This window comes from Hordeum vulgare, chromosome 4H (genome assembly GCF_904849725.1).
Source record: "Hordeum vulgare subsp. vulgare chromosome 4H, MorexV3_pseudomolecules_assembly, whole genome shotgun sequence".
NCBI classification, from domain to species: domain Eukaryota; kingdom Viridiplantae; phylum Streptophyta; class Magnoliopsida; order Poales; family Poaceae; genus Hordeum; species Hordeum vulgare.
Window position 1 is genome coordinate 441,688,543 of NC_058521.1, and position 17,665 is coordinate 441,706,207.

Below are 17,665 nucleotides of genomic sequence, written 5' to 3' on the forward strand. Positions count from 1 at the left end.
GATTAAATCGTAAGATGAAAGAAGTAGTGAGAAAAGAAATACTAAAGCTCCTCGAAGCAGGTATCATCTATCCTGTTGCTCATAGTGATTCGGTGAGACCGGTGCATTGCGTCCCTAAGAAGGGAGGCATTATCGTTGTCCCTAATGATAAGGATGAATTGATCCCACAGAGGATTATTACTGGCTATAGGATGGTGATCGATTTTAGGAAATTGAAGAAAGCCACTAGGAAAGATCATTACCCTTTGCCTTTTATCGACCAAATGCTAGAAAGACTGTCTAAACACACACACTTCTGCTTTCTAGACGGTTATTTTGGTTTCTTCCAAATACCAGTTGCACAATCTGATAAGGAGAAAACCACTTTCACCTGCCGTTTCGGTACCTTCGCTTATAGACGTATGCCTTTTGGCTTATGTAATGCACCTGCCACCTTTCAAAGATGTATGATGGCTATATTCTCTGACTTTTGTGAAAAGATTGTTGAGGTTTTCATGAATGACTTCTCCGTTTACGTATCTTCCTTTGATGATTGCCTCAGCAACCTTGATTGAGTCTTGTAGAGATGTAAAGACACCAATCTTGTCTTGAATTGGGAGAAGTGCCACTTTATGGTTAATGAAGGCATCGTCTTAGGACATAAAATTTCTGAAAGAGGTATTGAAGTCGATAAGGCTAAGGTTGATGCAATCAAGAAAATGCCATATCCCACAGATATCAAAGGTATAAGAAGTTTCCTTGGTCATGCTGGTTTCTATAGGAGGTTCATTAAAGACTTCTCTAATATTTCTAGGCCTCTTACCAATCTCTTGCAAAAGGATATTCCTTTTATTTTTGACGATGATTGTGAGGAAGCCTTCGAAATACTTAAGAAGGCCTTGATAACGGCACCTATTGTTCAACCACCTGATTGGAACTTACCTTTTGAAATCATGTGTGATGCTAGTGATTATGCTGTTGGTGTTGTCCTAGGGCAAAGAGTTGATAAGAAGTTGAATGTTATTCACTATGCTAGTAAAACTCTAGACAGTGCCCAAAGAAACTATGCTACCACGGAAAAGGAGTTTTTAGCAGTCGTGTTTGCATGTAAAAAGTTCAGGTCTTACATAGTTGATTCCAAAGTCACTATTCACACTGATCACGCTGCTATTAAGTACCTCATGGAGAAGAAGGACGCTAAATCTAGACTTATCAGATGGGTTCTCTTGCTACAAGAATTTGATTTGCACGTTGTCGACAGGAAGGTTGCTGATAACCCCGTAGCAAATAACTTGTCTAGGTTAGAGAACGTTCTTGATGACCCACAACCTATTGATGATATCTTTCCCGATGAGCAATTGAATGTCATCAATACTTCACGTAGTGCATCGTGGTATGCTGATTATGCAAACTATATCGTTGCCAAATATATATCACCTAGTTTCACATACCAGCAAAAGAAGAAATTCTTCTTTGACTTGAGACATTACTTTTGGGATGATCCTCGCCTTTATAAGGAAGGAGTAGATGGTGTTATTAGACGTTGTGTACCTGAACATGAACATGGACAGATCCTACAGAAGTGTCACTCCGAGGCCTACGGATGACACCATGCGGGAGATAGAACTGCACACAAGGTATTGCAATCAAGTTTCTATTGGCCCACTCTCTTCAAGGATGCCTGTAAGTTTGTCTTGTCTTGTGACGAATGTCAAAGAGTAGGTAATATCGGTGAATGTCAGGAAATGCCTATGAACTATTCACTTGTCATTGAACCATTTGATGTTTGGGGCTTTGATTATATGGGACCTTTTCCAAAATCCAACGGGTATACTCATATACTAGTTTTTGTTGATTACGTCACTAAGTGGGTAGAAGTTATCCCCACTAGTAGTGCTGATCACAACACTTCTATCAGGATGCTTAAAGAAGTGATTTTCCCTAGATTTGGAGTCCCTAGATATCTGATGACCGACGGTGGTTCACATTTCATTCACGGTGCTTTACGTAAAACGCTTGCTAAGTATGATGTCAACCATATAATTGTGTCCCCCTATCACCCTCAGTCCAGTGGTCAAGTAGAGCTAAGCAATAGATAAATTAAACTAATTCTGCAAAAGACTGTCAACAGGTCTAGAAAGAATTGGTCTAAGAAGCTCGATGATGCACTGTGGGCTTATAGAACTGCCTATAAGAATCCCATGGGCATGTCTCCGTACAAAATGGTGTATGGTAAAGCATGTCATTTACCTCTTGAGCTAGAGCATAAAGCTTATTGGGCAATCAAAGAGCTCAACTTTGATTTCAAACTTGCTGGTGAGAAGAGGTTATTTGACATTAGCTCGCTTGGTGAATGGAGAGCTCAGGCATATGAAAATGCCAAGTTGTTCAAAGAAAAGGTTAAGAGGTGGCATGATAAGAGGATACAAAAGCGTGAGTTCAATGTAGGTGATTATGTCTTGTTATATAATTCTTGTTTAAGATTTTTTGCAGGCAAGCTTCTCTTTAAATGGGAAGGTCCCTAAATTGTTGAGGAAGTATATCGTTCTGGTGCTATCAAGATCAACAACACGGAAGGTAATTGACCGAGAGTTGTAAATGGGCAGAGAATCAAGCATTATATCTCAGGTACTCCCATAAATGTTGAAAGCAATATCATCAATACCATAACTCCGGAAGAATACCTAAGGGATATTCATCAGCCTGTTTCAGACTCCGAAAACGAAGAGGTATGTGATTCGGTAAGAAAACAGACTCCAAAACTTTTCCAGTAGGAAATTTCCTCCGTTTTGGAATATTTGAAAAAAAAACAAAAATTGGAAGTAGTCCGGAAAGTGCACGAGGAGGCGACAAGCCTGCATGGCGCGGGCCCACCCCTTGGCCGCGCCGTGAGGGCTTGTGGCCACCTCGTGCGCCTCCCGGACTCCATTTTCATGCAGGGTACTCCTTCTGGTCTGCAAAAAATCATTATATACTTTCGTTTGGTCTGACCCCTCCATCACGCAGATTTCCTCTGTTTTTCGATTCGAGCCTGTTTCTGTTGCAGATCTAGATCGCTACGATTTCCCCAAAAGCTCTGAAGGACAAGATATTCGAGAAGGTCATCAATCCCTACCTCACGGAAGTGCTGCAACACCCTCAATCTATCGAGATGCGTGAGGGTATGTTCTACATCCGTGATGTTGAGGGGCCTAAGAAGACCGGAAGCGTGGAGACAAGGCTCGAAGCAATGGAGCAACAAGTCTTCAAGTGCCAAGGGATGGTGGAGCGTGGACTCAACTGTTGGAATTATGCCCTAGAGGCAATAATAAATATAGTTATTATTATAATTCCTGTATCAAGATAACCGTTTATTATCCATGCTATAATTGTATTGAATGAAGACTCATTTACATGTGTGGATACATAGACAAAACACCGTCCCTAGCAAGCCTCTAGTTGGCTAGCCAGTTGATCAAAGATAGTCAGTGTCTTCTGATTATAAACAAAGTGTTGTTGCTTGATAACTGGATCACGTCATTAGGAGAATCACGTGATGGACTAGACCCAAACTAATAGACGTAGCATGTTGATCGTGTCATTTTGTTGCTACTGTTTTTCTGCGTGTCAAGTATTTATTCCTATGACCATGAGATCATATAACTCACTGACACCGGAGGAATGTTTTGTGTGTATCAAACGTCGCAACGTAACTGGGTGACTATAAAGATGCTCTACAGGTATCTCCGAAGGTGTTAGTTGAGTTAGTATGGATCAAGACTGGGATTTGTCACTCCGTGTGACGGAGAGGTATCTCGGGGCCCACTCGGTAATACAACATCACACACAAGCCTTGCAAGCAATGTAACTTAGTGTAAGTTGCGGGATCTTGTATTACGGAACGAGTAAAGAGACTTGCCGGTAAATGAGATTGAAATAGGTATGCGGATACTGACGATCGAATCTCGGGCAAGTAACATACCGAAGGACAAAGGGAATGACATACGTGATTATATGAATCCTTGGCACTGAGGTTCAAACGATAAGATCTTCGTAGAATATGTAGGATCCAATATGGGCATCCAGGTCCCGCTATTGGATATTGACCGAGGAGTCTCTCGGGTCATGTCTACATAGTTCTCGAACCCGCAGGGTCTGCACACTTAAGGTTCGACGTTGTTTTATGCGTATTTGAGTTATATGGTTGGTTACCGAATGTTGTTCGGAGTCCCGGATGAGATCACGGACGTCACGAGGGTTTCCGGAATGGTTCGGAAACGAAGATTGATATATAGGATGACCTCATTTGATTACCGGAAGGTTTTCGGAGTTACCGGGAATGTACCGGGAATGACGAATGGGTTCCGGGAGTTCACCGGGGGGGGGGGGCAACCCACCCCGGGGAAGCCCATAGGCCATGAGGGTGGCGCACCAGCCCTTACTGGGCTGGTGGAGCAGCCCAAAAGGGCCCTATGCGCCATACAAAAGAAAATCAAAGAGAAAGAAAAAAAAGGGAGGTGGGAAGGAAGGGAAGGACTCCCACCCACCAAACCAAGTCCAACTCGGTTTGGGGGGGGAGCCTTCCCCCCTTGGACTCGGCCGACCCCCTTGGGGCTCCTTGAGCCCCAAGGCAAGGTCCCCTCCCTCCCACCTATATATACGGAGGTATTGGGGCTGATTTAAAACGACTTTTCCACGGCAGCCTGACCACATACCTCCACGGTTTTTCCTCTAGATCGCGTTTCTGCGGAGCTCGGGCGGAGCCCTGCTGAGACAAGGTCATCACCAACCTCCGGAGCGCCGTCACGCTGCCGGAGAACTCTTCTACCTCTCCATCTCTCTTGCTGGATCAAGAAGGCCGAGATCATCGTCGAGCTGTACGTGTGCTGAACGTGGAGGTGCCGTTCGTTCGGTACTAGATCGTGTGACTGATCACGGGATTGTTCGCAGGGCGGATCGAGGGACGTGAGGACGTTCCACTACATCAACCGCGTTCACTAACGCTTCTGCTGTACGATCTACAAGGGTACGTAGATCACTCATCCCCTCTCGTAGATGGACATCACCATGATAGGTCTTCGTGCGCGTAGGAAAATTTTTGTTTCCCATGCGACGTTCCCCAACATCAACGCCAACCACATGATGATCACGGAGTTCACCAACAAGCACATGATTGATGCCAATGACATTGGGAAGCACCTCTCCAGGCTCTATGACAGGGTTGATCAACTCCACGGCCAGATCTATGACCTGCAGAACCAAAATTGTGAGTATGAGTATAGATTTAAATCAATAAGGTTGGCTGCAGATTTGAGGATTCCGAAGACTCGTTCATCTTTCCATGGTGGAGCACCTATGCCTTGGAAGATGGAGGATCAAACTCATGTTGCAACAACTCCACCACACTCGATTGATTTCATTTGTGCCCCTAGTTGGGTCACACTCGACTGATTTGCCCCTATTTTTTCAACAATTGCGGTTTTGCCCAGCTCCCCTCACTCGCCTTGTGTTTTTGCCCTTCCGGCACGGTTTTGACCAGTCACGGTTTGCCATGTGGCGACTGATAACTGGACGGAACCGTGCTGGAAGGGCAAAAACACAAGGCGAGTGAGGTGAGCTGGGCAAAACAGCAATTGTTGAAAAAATAGGGGCAAATCAGTCGAGCGTGACCCAACTAGGGGCACAAATGCAGTTATCCCATCATTAAAAGTGGGAAAAGGCTAGGATTTTAATTTATGCAAGTAGTCTATTCACCCCCCCTCTAGGCATCCCTTCTAGTGATCCCACAACATTGTCAATCTTTGCTTCTCTATGTGAAGGGCCTTTTTTACTTTACGTCTTGTTCTTCTTCAAGCACAACATAGAGAGCACTATTGTCAATCCTAGTTTAACATACATTGGGTCTAACTAATGTTTAATGGAGCATGCCGGAATGTACTCTACACATCATTATAATGTTTAGTCACCTCTTGAACTTCAAAGGTGTTTTACATTTATGTTTTGTGGTCTCGAAAAGGGCTAGCGAGATACCATTCTATCACATTACAAAGTGTTGATGTTTGAGATATAGTATTGTTTATCATTAGTTGGTTATGTTTTTGCCTTGAGTGCACATGGATGCTAAGTGTTATCATGCATATGGTTACCCTATGATCTTTGATGTAATTAAAGATTGACTAAAGTTATGTACATCCACAAAAGCAAATTAATTTGGAAAAGTTTTTGTCGCTTTCAGTTTGTCAACTGAATTACTCGAGGACAAGCAATAAGTTAAGTTTAGAGGAGTTGATATGTCTCAAAAATGTCTACTTTTCCAAACACCTCTGCTATTGTTTTGGACTCTAATTTGCATGATTTGAATGAAACTAATTCGGATTGATGTTGTTTTCAACAAAACTACCATGGTTTTATTTTTGTGCATAAACAAGAGTGCTTGGAATTGGACAAAGTTTTTTGGAGAATTATTTTGGAATATTTTATGAATTATGTAACAACTGCGGGTCACATGGGGACCACGGGGCACCTGGCCATCGCCTTATGCCAATTTCATCGCCCAAAAATCATATATATATATATATATATATATATATATATATATATATTTCCATATTCGTATTTGTTACATAATTCCTCAAATAGTCCAAACTAATTCTCCAAAAATCCTTGTCCAATACGAAGCCGCCATCACCTCCTATTCTTATAATGGAGATTTGATATGGAGTCTTTTTCTGGGTCTAGAGAGGGAGGTTCCTCACTGTTGCCATTGTCAACCATTCTCTATTAACAATTTAGTAAGAACATGGAGGTAGATAGGAAGTGGATGATATTTCTTATGTAATCAGTGCCAAATTTGTTAGGGCTCAATGCCTAGTATCCATTATGTTCTGAGATTGGTGTTTCTATGACTTTGCCATGCTTAATGCTTGTCACTAGGCCCGAGTGCCATGATTTCCGATATGAACCCTCTATATTTTCATGAATATATTTCTGTTCTTGATCTTAACTACAAGTTATATGCACATGTTATAATTCTGAACCCTAGACCCCAAAGTGACAACAATTGAGATATCGACGGGGATGACCTTACCTTGATGATCACATGTATTCAGTGTATGTTAATGCTTTGTTCCAATTCTCTATTAAAAGGAGCACTTTTATTACCCTTAATTTTCATTAGTACCCCGCTTTCACGGGAGGGTAGGACAGAAGATGGTGTGCAAGTTCTTATTGCAAGCATGTATAACTATTTATGAATTGCATGCTACATATGATTAATGAACTAGAGCTAGTTTGTTGTCGCTCTATGTTATGGCCATTGCATATTGAATCTCATCTGAACAAAAGTCAATATCTATTTCAATGCCTACGCTTTCTACTATTGTTGATCTCGCTACAATTATGACGGTTGCACTCTATTACTACTTTGTAATCTTGTTATTATTACTGCTACTATCACTACTTCTACCATATTACTGTGCTACTAATAAATTGTTGCAAGCAAGTTATCTATCTAAGTGTGGTTGAATTAACAACTCAACTACTAAGGCTTATAAATATTCTTTGGCTCTCTCTATGCTGAATCAATAAATTTGGGTTAAAATACTTTCCTCAAAGATTGTCATGACCCCCCTATACTCATGGGTCATTAGACTACCGCCAAGCGCATACTAAAACATGTAAAAAACACTCTGTATGTTGGTCTGACCTTTAGCAAGTCATCGCCCACCCTTTGGTAGCTCATTCACCGATTTTGAATGGGCGGGCTGTTTGGATGATAAACGACCAACATGTGGCCTTGTAGTATTTTTTTCCCAATCTAATTTTTTTAATCTCATGGTGTGCAAAGAAACATGCTACCATTTCAAGCTCAAGTATAGAGGAAGAATATAAAGCATTGGGTAATGAAACATCAGGGATTATTTGAGTACATTCCACGCTGAAAGAACTTGCAATACATCATGAGCAAGCTCTGTCTTTGGTGTGACAATCTTGCCGCCACATTTTTATCCGCTAGTCCAAATTTTATGCAAAGACAAATCACATTGAAATTAACTTGGATAAGGCTCCAACACCTTTTACTTAAGAGTCAAGTATGATATAAGATTTAATTCCAAATCCAGTAAATCAAAATGGAAGGATATAAAAATATCTCATCCATGGCTTGGAGAAGCCTATGACACCTTTCAATTAACAAGGTTATTTTGATAAATGAAAGCCTCTTCAAATTGGCGCAAAGGGCTAACAAGAGGATCACTCACTAGGCCGACATGCCACCAAGATGGAGCAACAACCATGCACACGACACCCATGACATGGACATAGTGTCGTAGACCACGACCGAAATGAGACATACCATCCTCAAATTACGTCATGTCTAGCGACCACTGATGGTCTCAACCCCTCCCCCACATTGACTTGTCCCAGTTTAAGTCTGACGGTTACCCTAAAATGTTGAAAAAGGCCCTCCCCTAAAATATGTTAACTTCATTGGTTCTCCTAAATATCCACTCACAAATATGTTAAAATATCACATAACTACCAATAACCATCAATATAAAATAGTACTAATATCATCTCAGTCTCTCTCACTTTTTGTTTTGAGCAACAACGAATACAACATAGTAGCAACACAAAAAGCAGGAAAAATAATCTCAATCTCTTTTAGTTTCTCTTTTCTCCATGATCCTTTTATTCTTCCCGCTCAAAGGAGTAGCAACCAAAAGCAACATACAACACGGAAAAAACAAGAGCAATCACACACTGTGTATAAATCGGGGCAATCTATACAAAGGAGTAGCAATCCTCCTCTCTCTCTTCTCTCTTCTCTCTCTCTCAGCCGCGCAACCCATGACTTATCCTCTCTCTCTCTCTATCCTTGATTATTTCTCACCCCGACCAAATCCCCTCTCTCTCAGCCCTAGCTCTGGCAACCTCCGTCGCCTCCGCCTCATGCACTGCCCAAGATCGACAACTTCTCCTCTTCCATCACACCAGCAGCACATTAGCCCAATGAAAATCAAATCAAACAAAAGGGGAATAAGAAAATACCAAGATAGAACATCAACACGCTCGCACGAAATAGAGGCAGAAAAAATATATCTTGTAATGGCAAAGACGAAGACAACACCGGAGGTCCACCAACGGTAGACACACACGCATGGGAGGATGTCCTCGAGCAACAACGACACACCCGACAAAGCTCCTTCAATGGCAGCATCAAGCGGTAGCGAGGAAGACACGTCGTACCCAACACCCCATCGAACTGCTCGTGTCGTCCACTCCAATTCCTTGCCAAAACTCGTCACCCCGCACCATTAGTGTCGACCATCCCAAAGCTAACCTCAGCCCACGCCCCCTCTGTCATAAGTCGGACGAAGACATCAGCACATCGACACATTTTCTCTAGCGGCTCCAAGAGGCCACACCGCCTACTATTCTTTGACCATGAAAGATCCCCCATCCCGCCCCTCCCCACCACCATTGACAGCAAAAGTCGAGACGACCCATCCACTTACCAACAAGGCCTACCCAGCGAGAGATCCCTTCAAGTATCCCAACGAACGACTTGGTCAAAATTGAACACCAAATCAAAATGAGCGAACTCAATCGAGTGTGAGCCCTTCCACCCGAGGGGCTTAATGATTTAAAAGATACGTAAACCTTGTGAGCGGAAGTTTGCTCTCGGCCTCCATGGAGGCCTTTAAAAAAAGTTCAAAATTCAATTTTTTTGGTTTAAAAAATCTGAAAAAATTGTGCAAGTAAACAAGGATGTTACGTGTATGTGTGTAAAATTTCTAAATGAAAAACGTTAAAATGCGACCTGTATAAAAAAACAAATTTATGACTTGGAAGGATGGATAGTATCATGTGTTAAAAAGCTTCAGATTTGTTTTTTTACATAACCCTCATTTCATGTATTTTGTTCTAAAAATTTATGCACATGTCTACTATGCCTCTGTTTATATCCATGTTTTTTTAGAATTTTTTGAAACATAAGTTTTTAAATTTAGCAAAATTCATTTTTTTCAAAGCTGAGCTCCATGGAGCTCGGGCTCCAAAGACAATATTCGGTAAACCTTTTTCTTTTCTGTTATGTACTCCTTCTGTTCTAAATAATTGTCTTAACTTTATACTAGCTTTATATAAAATTATACTAAGTCTGAGACACTTATTTTAAAACGGAACGTATTTCTAACCTTTTTGCAATTGTATCCGAGCTCTTTTACTTTACACCACCAACCCCTTTTTTTCCACTTAAAAATTAAACCTTTCCACGTCTCGCACAAAAGCCCTTGCTTTACTCCACCGTCCGCCTCCGCTCCCATCTATTCTCCCCCCTCCCCTGAAACCCCAGCTTTGCATGGGCAGGCGCTTCCCAGCCGCCGCCCTAGCCGCTGCTGTCCGACCCTTCGCCCGCTCCTCCCCCGCCGCTAGCAAGGCAGCGAAGCCCACGACCGCTCCGCTGGATACTCCCAGGAACGCCGGTTCCGGCGCCGCCGCCGGGGCTAGCTCTGGACGGGCCGAGGTGCGGGATGTGGCGGCGGCATGCGGGATGCAGGAGGACGACCGGGTGCCGCTCGCGGAGGTGGTTTTGGACTGCACGAAGCGGTGGTTCCAGGACACGCTCAAGGAGGCGCGCGCCGGAGACGCCGCCATGCAGGTCCTCGTCGGCCAGATGTACCGCAGCGGCTACGGCGTCAACAAGAACGAGCACAAGGTGACCCCTTCCTTTGCTTTCGCTCTGGATTTTTGTGGAATCTGGAGTAAAAGGAGCCGCCTTTACTAGCGACTTCGATCTGGACACCTGGCCTTGGAATATGAAAGTTCATGATTCTTGAGAGAAACCTAGATTTGCATGTTCTGCGTCAAAAATCTTATGGTAGTGTCAGAACTTCTTTAGTGAACTTGTACATAATTAGGTGTGCCTTGAGCCCTTGAGCATATTTGCCTTCTTGCTATGCTAGTTTCCTTCACAATTCTTGTCAATGGAGAACATGGTATAACTGAACTTGCACGGTGGCACAATTATGTACTCCCTCATATAGTGATCTAAAAGGTCTTATATTAGTTTACAGAGGAAGTACTTATCTATATAGTTGTATGAAATTGGATCCGTGCAAATAGATCTGTAACCTGTTTGATCGCATCGAGCATGTAAATTGATTAATAGCTAAATGTGGTCGATGGTGTAGTCGGAGTCGCCCTTGGGTAGGTGTGATGGCGATGACACCTGGTTGCAGCCTCAACGGTGTTCTCTCCTCGGCGACGCGTGTGCGTTCTTATGCGGGTTGCCAGGTCGCCCCGTGTGTCCTGTGTGAACGTGTTGTAACGGTTTTCGTCCGGTTGTCCGTTAATCAACCGGGCAGTTCTCTTCTTCTTTATTAATGAGATGAGGCAAAGCTTTTGCCTCCGTTTCAAAAAAATAAATAAAAAATAATAGCTAAATGAATGGACACAAACATGATGCTGCGGATAATCACAAGGTTATAAAATTTGGTAACAAGTATTCCCTACACCTTGTAAAGGGCAGTGAAGTCCATGCCACAAACATTAGCTTAGACATATGTATGACTGCCAAATTTTTCTTACAACTTTAGCCTGATCGTTACCGCACATAGTACACTTGCAATTCAGTTGGTAGAGCATGAGCTTTTCTGAAAATGCATTAGTTACTGAAAAGCCAGTTATTTAGCGTCCTTGCAGAAGTTTCAGTTTACTATTTCTATTGAATTTCATGTCTTCTCTCTATGTTGTATTGCTGCAAATATTTGGTTGACTAACTAAGAAAATTTTCATTGTATAGTCTAGAATTTGGATGGAGAAAGCATCAAGATATCGGTCTACAGTCTGGAAAGTTTGCAATAAACGCCCAGGTTAGCCGTCCTTGGCTAATTTCAAGCGTCCTTCCATATCTTCAACTTGCTCATGTAAAAGGTGTATGTGCTTCTTTTGTTTGTTGGTAACATGTTGTTTTGTTTTAGGATACAATGCCAGTGATTCCGATTCAGATGATGTTAAGGAAACAGCCAAATAATGGATATTTCCGAGTTATGGGATTGTTGGCAGGGTAAGTTTCATGTCCAGAACTACCTTTTTTATGGCAGCGTTGTGGTTGAGTTAATGGAAAAAGAATCCTTGTTTACCATTTCATCATTATATGAATATCTATACTTTTAGCAGTCTCACATATTAGGTTGTACAATTTAGAAGGTAGAATTTTAGGAGTGATCAATTGCCCCCCCCCCCCCCCCCCCCCACACACACACACAGACAGACAGAAACCATGTTTATGGTGTCAATAACAACAACTATAGTCCCAAACAAAGTTGGGGTAGGGCTAGAGCTGAAAACCATAAGATCTCAAAACCAACTCATGGTTCTGGCATGTGGATAGCTAACTTACACGCACCCCTGTCCATGGATAGCTCTTTGGTGATATTCTAGTCCCTCAGATCTCTCTTTACGGACTCCTTCCATGTCAAGTTTGGTCTACCCTGACCTCTCTTGACATTATCAGCACACTTTAACCATCTGCTATGCACTGGAGCTTCTCTTGACATTATGGTAGCTAACTTACACGCACCCCTGTCCATGGATAGCTCTTTGGTGATATTCTAGTCCCTCAGATCTCTCTTTACGGACTCCTTCCATGTCAAGTTTGGTCTACCCTGACCTCTCTTGACATTATCAGCACACTTTAACCATCTGCTATGCACTGGAGCTTCTCTTGACATTATGGCGTCACTTAGACTATTTTCCTTATGATTAAGCAAAATGAAGGTTTGAAAGATCCGGTAATATGTTTTTTAATCGGTAATCATCGAAATACTGCAGTATGGATGTCAAGTAACATTCTTACAAAGACAAGCGTTACCTCCTATTTTACCCCTGGGACTTGACAATTTTCTTGAATATGTGTTGACGCTTCAAGAAGGCAAGGTTGTTCATTTGGGATTCTGTCTTTACACATACGAGAAAAATGACATGTTTTAATGCTTTTTTTTAATATCATAGCAGTGTAATACTTTATCCCTATTTCCGCTTCTTGTTCCATTTCAGTAGATTTATAGAATTTGATTTTTGTTTAAGAAGCTCCTTTATTTTGCAGGGCCTGCAGTGACTACAAAGCCAGCAAGTGGGCACAAACCATTCAAATATGCAGCTGTATCAGGAAATATTATCTGGGGCCCCATTTGTTCGCACAAACAGTGTTCTGTTTCCGTTTCCTTTTTAAAGTGTGTCAAATCTGCTTATCATCACAAATGTAAAATTTCTCTGAATGTGTTTCAACTGGATATATAACGGCATCAACAGGATATTCATTTACACAGGTATTCGTCATGCATTCTAGTTCTGGGAATGTTGCGTTTCCCGAGCCCTCGTAGAAAAAGATATTCTGTCCTCTGAATGAATTTGGCTAGATGGGAACTAAGTGATTTAGTATGGCTCAACACTTGCATACCCTTTCGGTGATAATCTCTCCAGTTCTTTAGAAGCTGATCCAAAACATAATCTTGATCGAAATTGTTGATTTCTAACTCCTACCTGGTTTTGACTCGGGAGCTGAACTTTTATCTTGAATTAGGCATGCCACAATAAGTATACTACTCTCTTCGGCCCTAATAAACTGTCCCAATGCAGTGGTAATGGCGAATGGACATGTTAATGGGGCTGCTGTGAATCAGCTGGATGATTTTTTAGTCTTTTAAGAAATCATCCGCCTATTTAGCCTTTGGGTCAGCGTGCTAACGCGGTAACACTGAGTGTGTCTGGCGAGCTCCATTGCAACTCCGCTGGAGCTTCAACGCAACATCGACGCTTCGGCCAAGCTCCATCGCAGCATTGGTGGAGGTCCAACATAGCGTCGACGAGTCCGATGAAGCTTCATCGCAACTTCGGTTGAGTACCATTGAAGCCCTGGAGGAGCTCCAACGCAACACGATGGCTTCGGCGAAGCTCAATGGCAACTCCGGCTAAGCTTCATTGCAGCCCCAGGGAAGCTCCAACCGCGCACCATTGTAGCCTCGGGGAAGCTCCAACCGCGCACCATTGCAACCGCGACGGCGTTCCGGCAAAGCTCCGATGCAGCCACGACGGGCTCCATTGCAACCGTGGCGATGTTCCGGCGAAGTGTAACACCTCAAAATTTTGGGCATGACTTTCTTTTTTAAAAATGGCCTTGGTGTTTTAAACTTTTTATCTTTGGGTTTTCTGCTGTTTTCAGACCTCATGTTTTATTTTATAAAAAGATTTCTTTCTTAAGTAGGAGTTTTTGAAAGATAATATTGATTCGAGTGCTGCCTCAAATATTTTCCTATTATTTCCAAATCAAATGAAGGCATTTTTATAAATATTTCTTTAGGGCTCATTTATTCAAAAAATTACCTCTAAATTCTTTAAAGGCCTGATTTGAACTGCAACAATCTGATAACTTCTTTCAAAAAATTCACAAAAACTTGGTAATAACCTAATATGTTCTTGGATCACTTTTATGTAATAATCTAGCTGAATGTTTTGAGAAAATTGAGCTCATTATCTTCTTTTCTATTTTGGTCCAATTTGGTGTTTTGTACTACAACCCCTAGGTATAATTCTTCAAAAATTCTACAAAACTTTGGAGTGGTCAAGGAGATCATATAAATGAGTTTTATGCAAAAACACATATTGGTCTTTTGAAAATTTTGAGCACTACTTGTTTTCTGTTCTGGACCAGATTTGCAATTTGCACTACAACCATATTATTTTCTAACCCAAAGCTTTTGAAAATTATACTACTTGTAGAGGACCCTACAAAACCCTTAAGTCCTGGATTTCAGCCCCATATAAGTTGTTTGAGTCCATGTTGTAACATCATGTTGTTTGTGTCCACGAATGCACTTTTGCTAATATTGCACTCGAGAGTTTTCTTTTTGCCCAATCCAGCTATGCCATCTTTGTTTGCATCCAAGGAGACCCCTACCTGGTGAGTTTGGTGGCTAACAAGAATACCTAGAGGCCACTGGCATTTTGTCAAACACTCTAAGTGCATGACCTGAGCTGGCATAGCTTTTAAACTACATTGTGAAAGTTCTTTCCCTGCCAAACCAGCATGTCTCGCAAACCCCTAGTAAACCTCTTAAACACCCTGTTAATTTGCAGCGAAACCCAAGCCTTCTAGGACCCCTTGGCATTCTGTCGAGTGCTTGGTGGGCATGCCAAGAGCGCGCTCGAGAGTGTGGCTCTTGCAGCTAGCGTGTCCGAGCCGCCGCGTCTCACCTGACCTTGCCCCTAGCCCTTGCTCGCTCGAGAAGGCACTCCTTGACCCCTCCCTCTCGCCAGAGTCACACGACAGCCTCCTCGAGCACCGTAGCCGTGCCGGCCGGTGAAGCCAGCAACGTCTGCTGCGACAATGGCAGCACAACTCTGCCCTCTGCCATGGCCAGCACCGTCCAATTGCTCCCTGCGTGCCACCTGCCCTTGGACCACCCCCTCTGCGTCGTACCATTGCCGCACAGCCTTGCTGCCGCCCTCTGCTGCCCCGCTGCCATTGTCAAGAGGTATCGTCGCCATTCTTATCCCTCACCACCGCAGGAACCGACCCTCCGGGGCTATAAATAGGACCCTAGTACCTGCAGCGTAACTCATGAGCCCCCATGAAGCCGTAGCAAGTTTCCCTAGCTCCAAATTGACTGGAAGCCACCGTCTTCCCCGTCTCCGGTAGCTTCGACCGTTGCCACACTCCAACCAAATTCGACCAAGCCAGGGCCTCGCTAGCTCTACTCGCGCCAGCTTTCGCTCTCCCTCGACCCCTCAGAGCCATCCCACCTTCCCAAGTTGATCGGAAACCACCGTAGGCCGAATCCCCAGCTAACCCGAAACCACCTCCGCCTCGGAGCTCGCCGTCGGCGAATTAGTCCACCCCTTTGGTCATGGCGACCACCTCGAGGACCACCCTGAAGAGGTGGATCCATTCCCGGCGTCGGAGCCCCGTGGGGAGTCGCCAACTGCCGACGACGATCGCCGGAGCGCCGAAGGAAGCGGGAGGACTGGTCAAACCTACTAGTGGACCCGAGGAACCCACTATCAGTGACCCCCGAGTCACGCGCAGTACGTGACCCCTTCAGTGAAAGCGTATTTTGGTCTGAAACGTTTTTCTTTTCTGATTTTATTTAAAACAGATCTTTGACCCATCTTTGACTGGCTCTAATTTCTAAAATAAAACTCCAATTGAGTTGATACTTTTTCTCACCTCTTTCAAATTTCATCTAGTTTATTTTAGTATTTATTTGAAAATGTTCTAAGACAACTTTCCGTACTGTTTCTAAATTTTGTGTTAATTAGAATATATTCAAAAATAGGTCATGGAGAGAGGAGCAAAAACTTGCAAAAGTTTTAGAGTGAACCCTACCTCTCTACACTTGGAAGGCAAGCATTCTGAATCTACATCTATCTTGGTTGTGTGTGGGTTTCTTGATGAGAATAACTTTACGGTTATGATAAACGAGTGGTGTTATTTTATGTGACAATCATGCTTGTGGCTTCATGATTTGAAGGTAGAGTTGTTACATGATTGCGATGCATGGGACAACAGTCACACCTTCCTACCACACATGTCTACCGGATGGAATTCGGTAAGAGTCGGTGTCTTGTGGAGACACGACCTTGGGACTGACATCTCGTGGGACGAGAGTGGTCAGCAAGGCATGTTGGGGTGCGACAGGTAGTGACTCTGTTTGCGGTGATAAAACATTTTGATTGTGCTAATCATGCATGCAATAAACTAAACCTCCTGAGTCAACTGTAGATCGAGTCTTGTCAGTATGTCACCTTAACCCTTCGTACTGGCACATGTCTTCCTGAAAGGGAATATGGTTCAGTAGGTCGTAAACCTATTACCAGGTACACGCCAAGTAGAGAGGCCGGGATGAAGGTATCCCGGGCACTGGACTAAATCCAGTCATCCGGTCAGGGGGCATGGGTGTTTACGGTCTGGGACCGAGAGGGGAAGAGCTCTCCCCTTGTAGCGCGCGATATAAATTTGATCCCATGCTAGTCGAGGTTGGAGCCTCCCCGTCTTATGGTTCTTCTCTGGCAGCATAGTCCGAGTGGTATCGGTCTTCATAGGAGGAGTATGGGTGTGTAATGGTTCTGAGTGTTTACTTCTAGAATACTGTACGCGAGATTAGTCCGAGTGACTATCAAAACCCGTGGGCTATGGGTAAAGAGTACACCCTCTGCAGAGTCAAAACTATTCGAGTAGCCGTGTTCATGGTCAAGGACGACTGGTTGACTAGTCAAGTTTTGGTCCGAGAGTCGGTCTTCGGAGGTAGTTAAAGAATGATGAGGCTAATCAGGAATACAGTGGATGATTATAAACATTATTTTCTGTGTACTAACCCCTATGGTTATGATTGTTGAATATCCATGGGATGGTTCTACCTCTTGGATATTCTTTATTTATTATCATTTCATATAAGCCCTTTATGTGGTGTCAGTGAGATGCCCGATTGTCGCATGTTTATTATTTCATATAAGCCCTTTCTGTGGTGTCGCTGAGACGCCCGACTGTGGCATGTTTATCATTTCATATAAGCCCTTTATGTGGTGTCACTTAGACGCCCGACTATGGCATGTTTATTATTTCATATAAGACCTTTATGTGGTGTCACTGAGACGCCCGACTGCGGCATGTTTATTATTTCATATACGCCCTTTATGTGGTATCGCT

General features: G+C 43.2%; 1 protein-coding gene across 2 annotated transcripts; it reads left to right on the forward strand.

The window, feature by feature from the left end:
• The first annotated feature begins 10,261 nt into the window (after nucleotides 1-10,261).
• LOC123448869 lies at nucleotides 10,262-13,155 on the forward strand. Of its 2 annotated transcripts, XM_045125898.1 has the most exons (4): nucleotides 10,271-10,675; nucleotides 11,762-11,831; nucleotides 11,940-12,025; nucleotides 13,067-13,155. In XM_045125898.1, exons 1-3 carry the CDS (start codon nucleotides 10,319-10,321, stop codon nucleotides 11,990-11,992), a joined length of 480 nt encoding a protein of 159 aa, XP_044981833.1. In that variant the 5' UTR covers nucleotides 10,271-10,318; the 3' UTR covers nucleotides 11,993-12,025; nucleotides 13,067-13,155. The 2 variants fall into 2 exon arrangements, with proteins under 2 accessions (XP_044981834.1, XP_044981833.1); XM_045125899.1 differs by lacking the exon at nucleotides 13,067-13,155 and having other exon boundaries at nucleotides 10,262-10,675; nucleotides 11,767-11,831.
• Nucleotides 13,156-17,665: the final 4,510 nt, after the last annotated feature.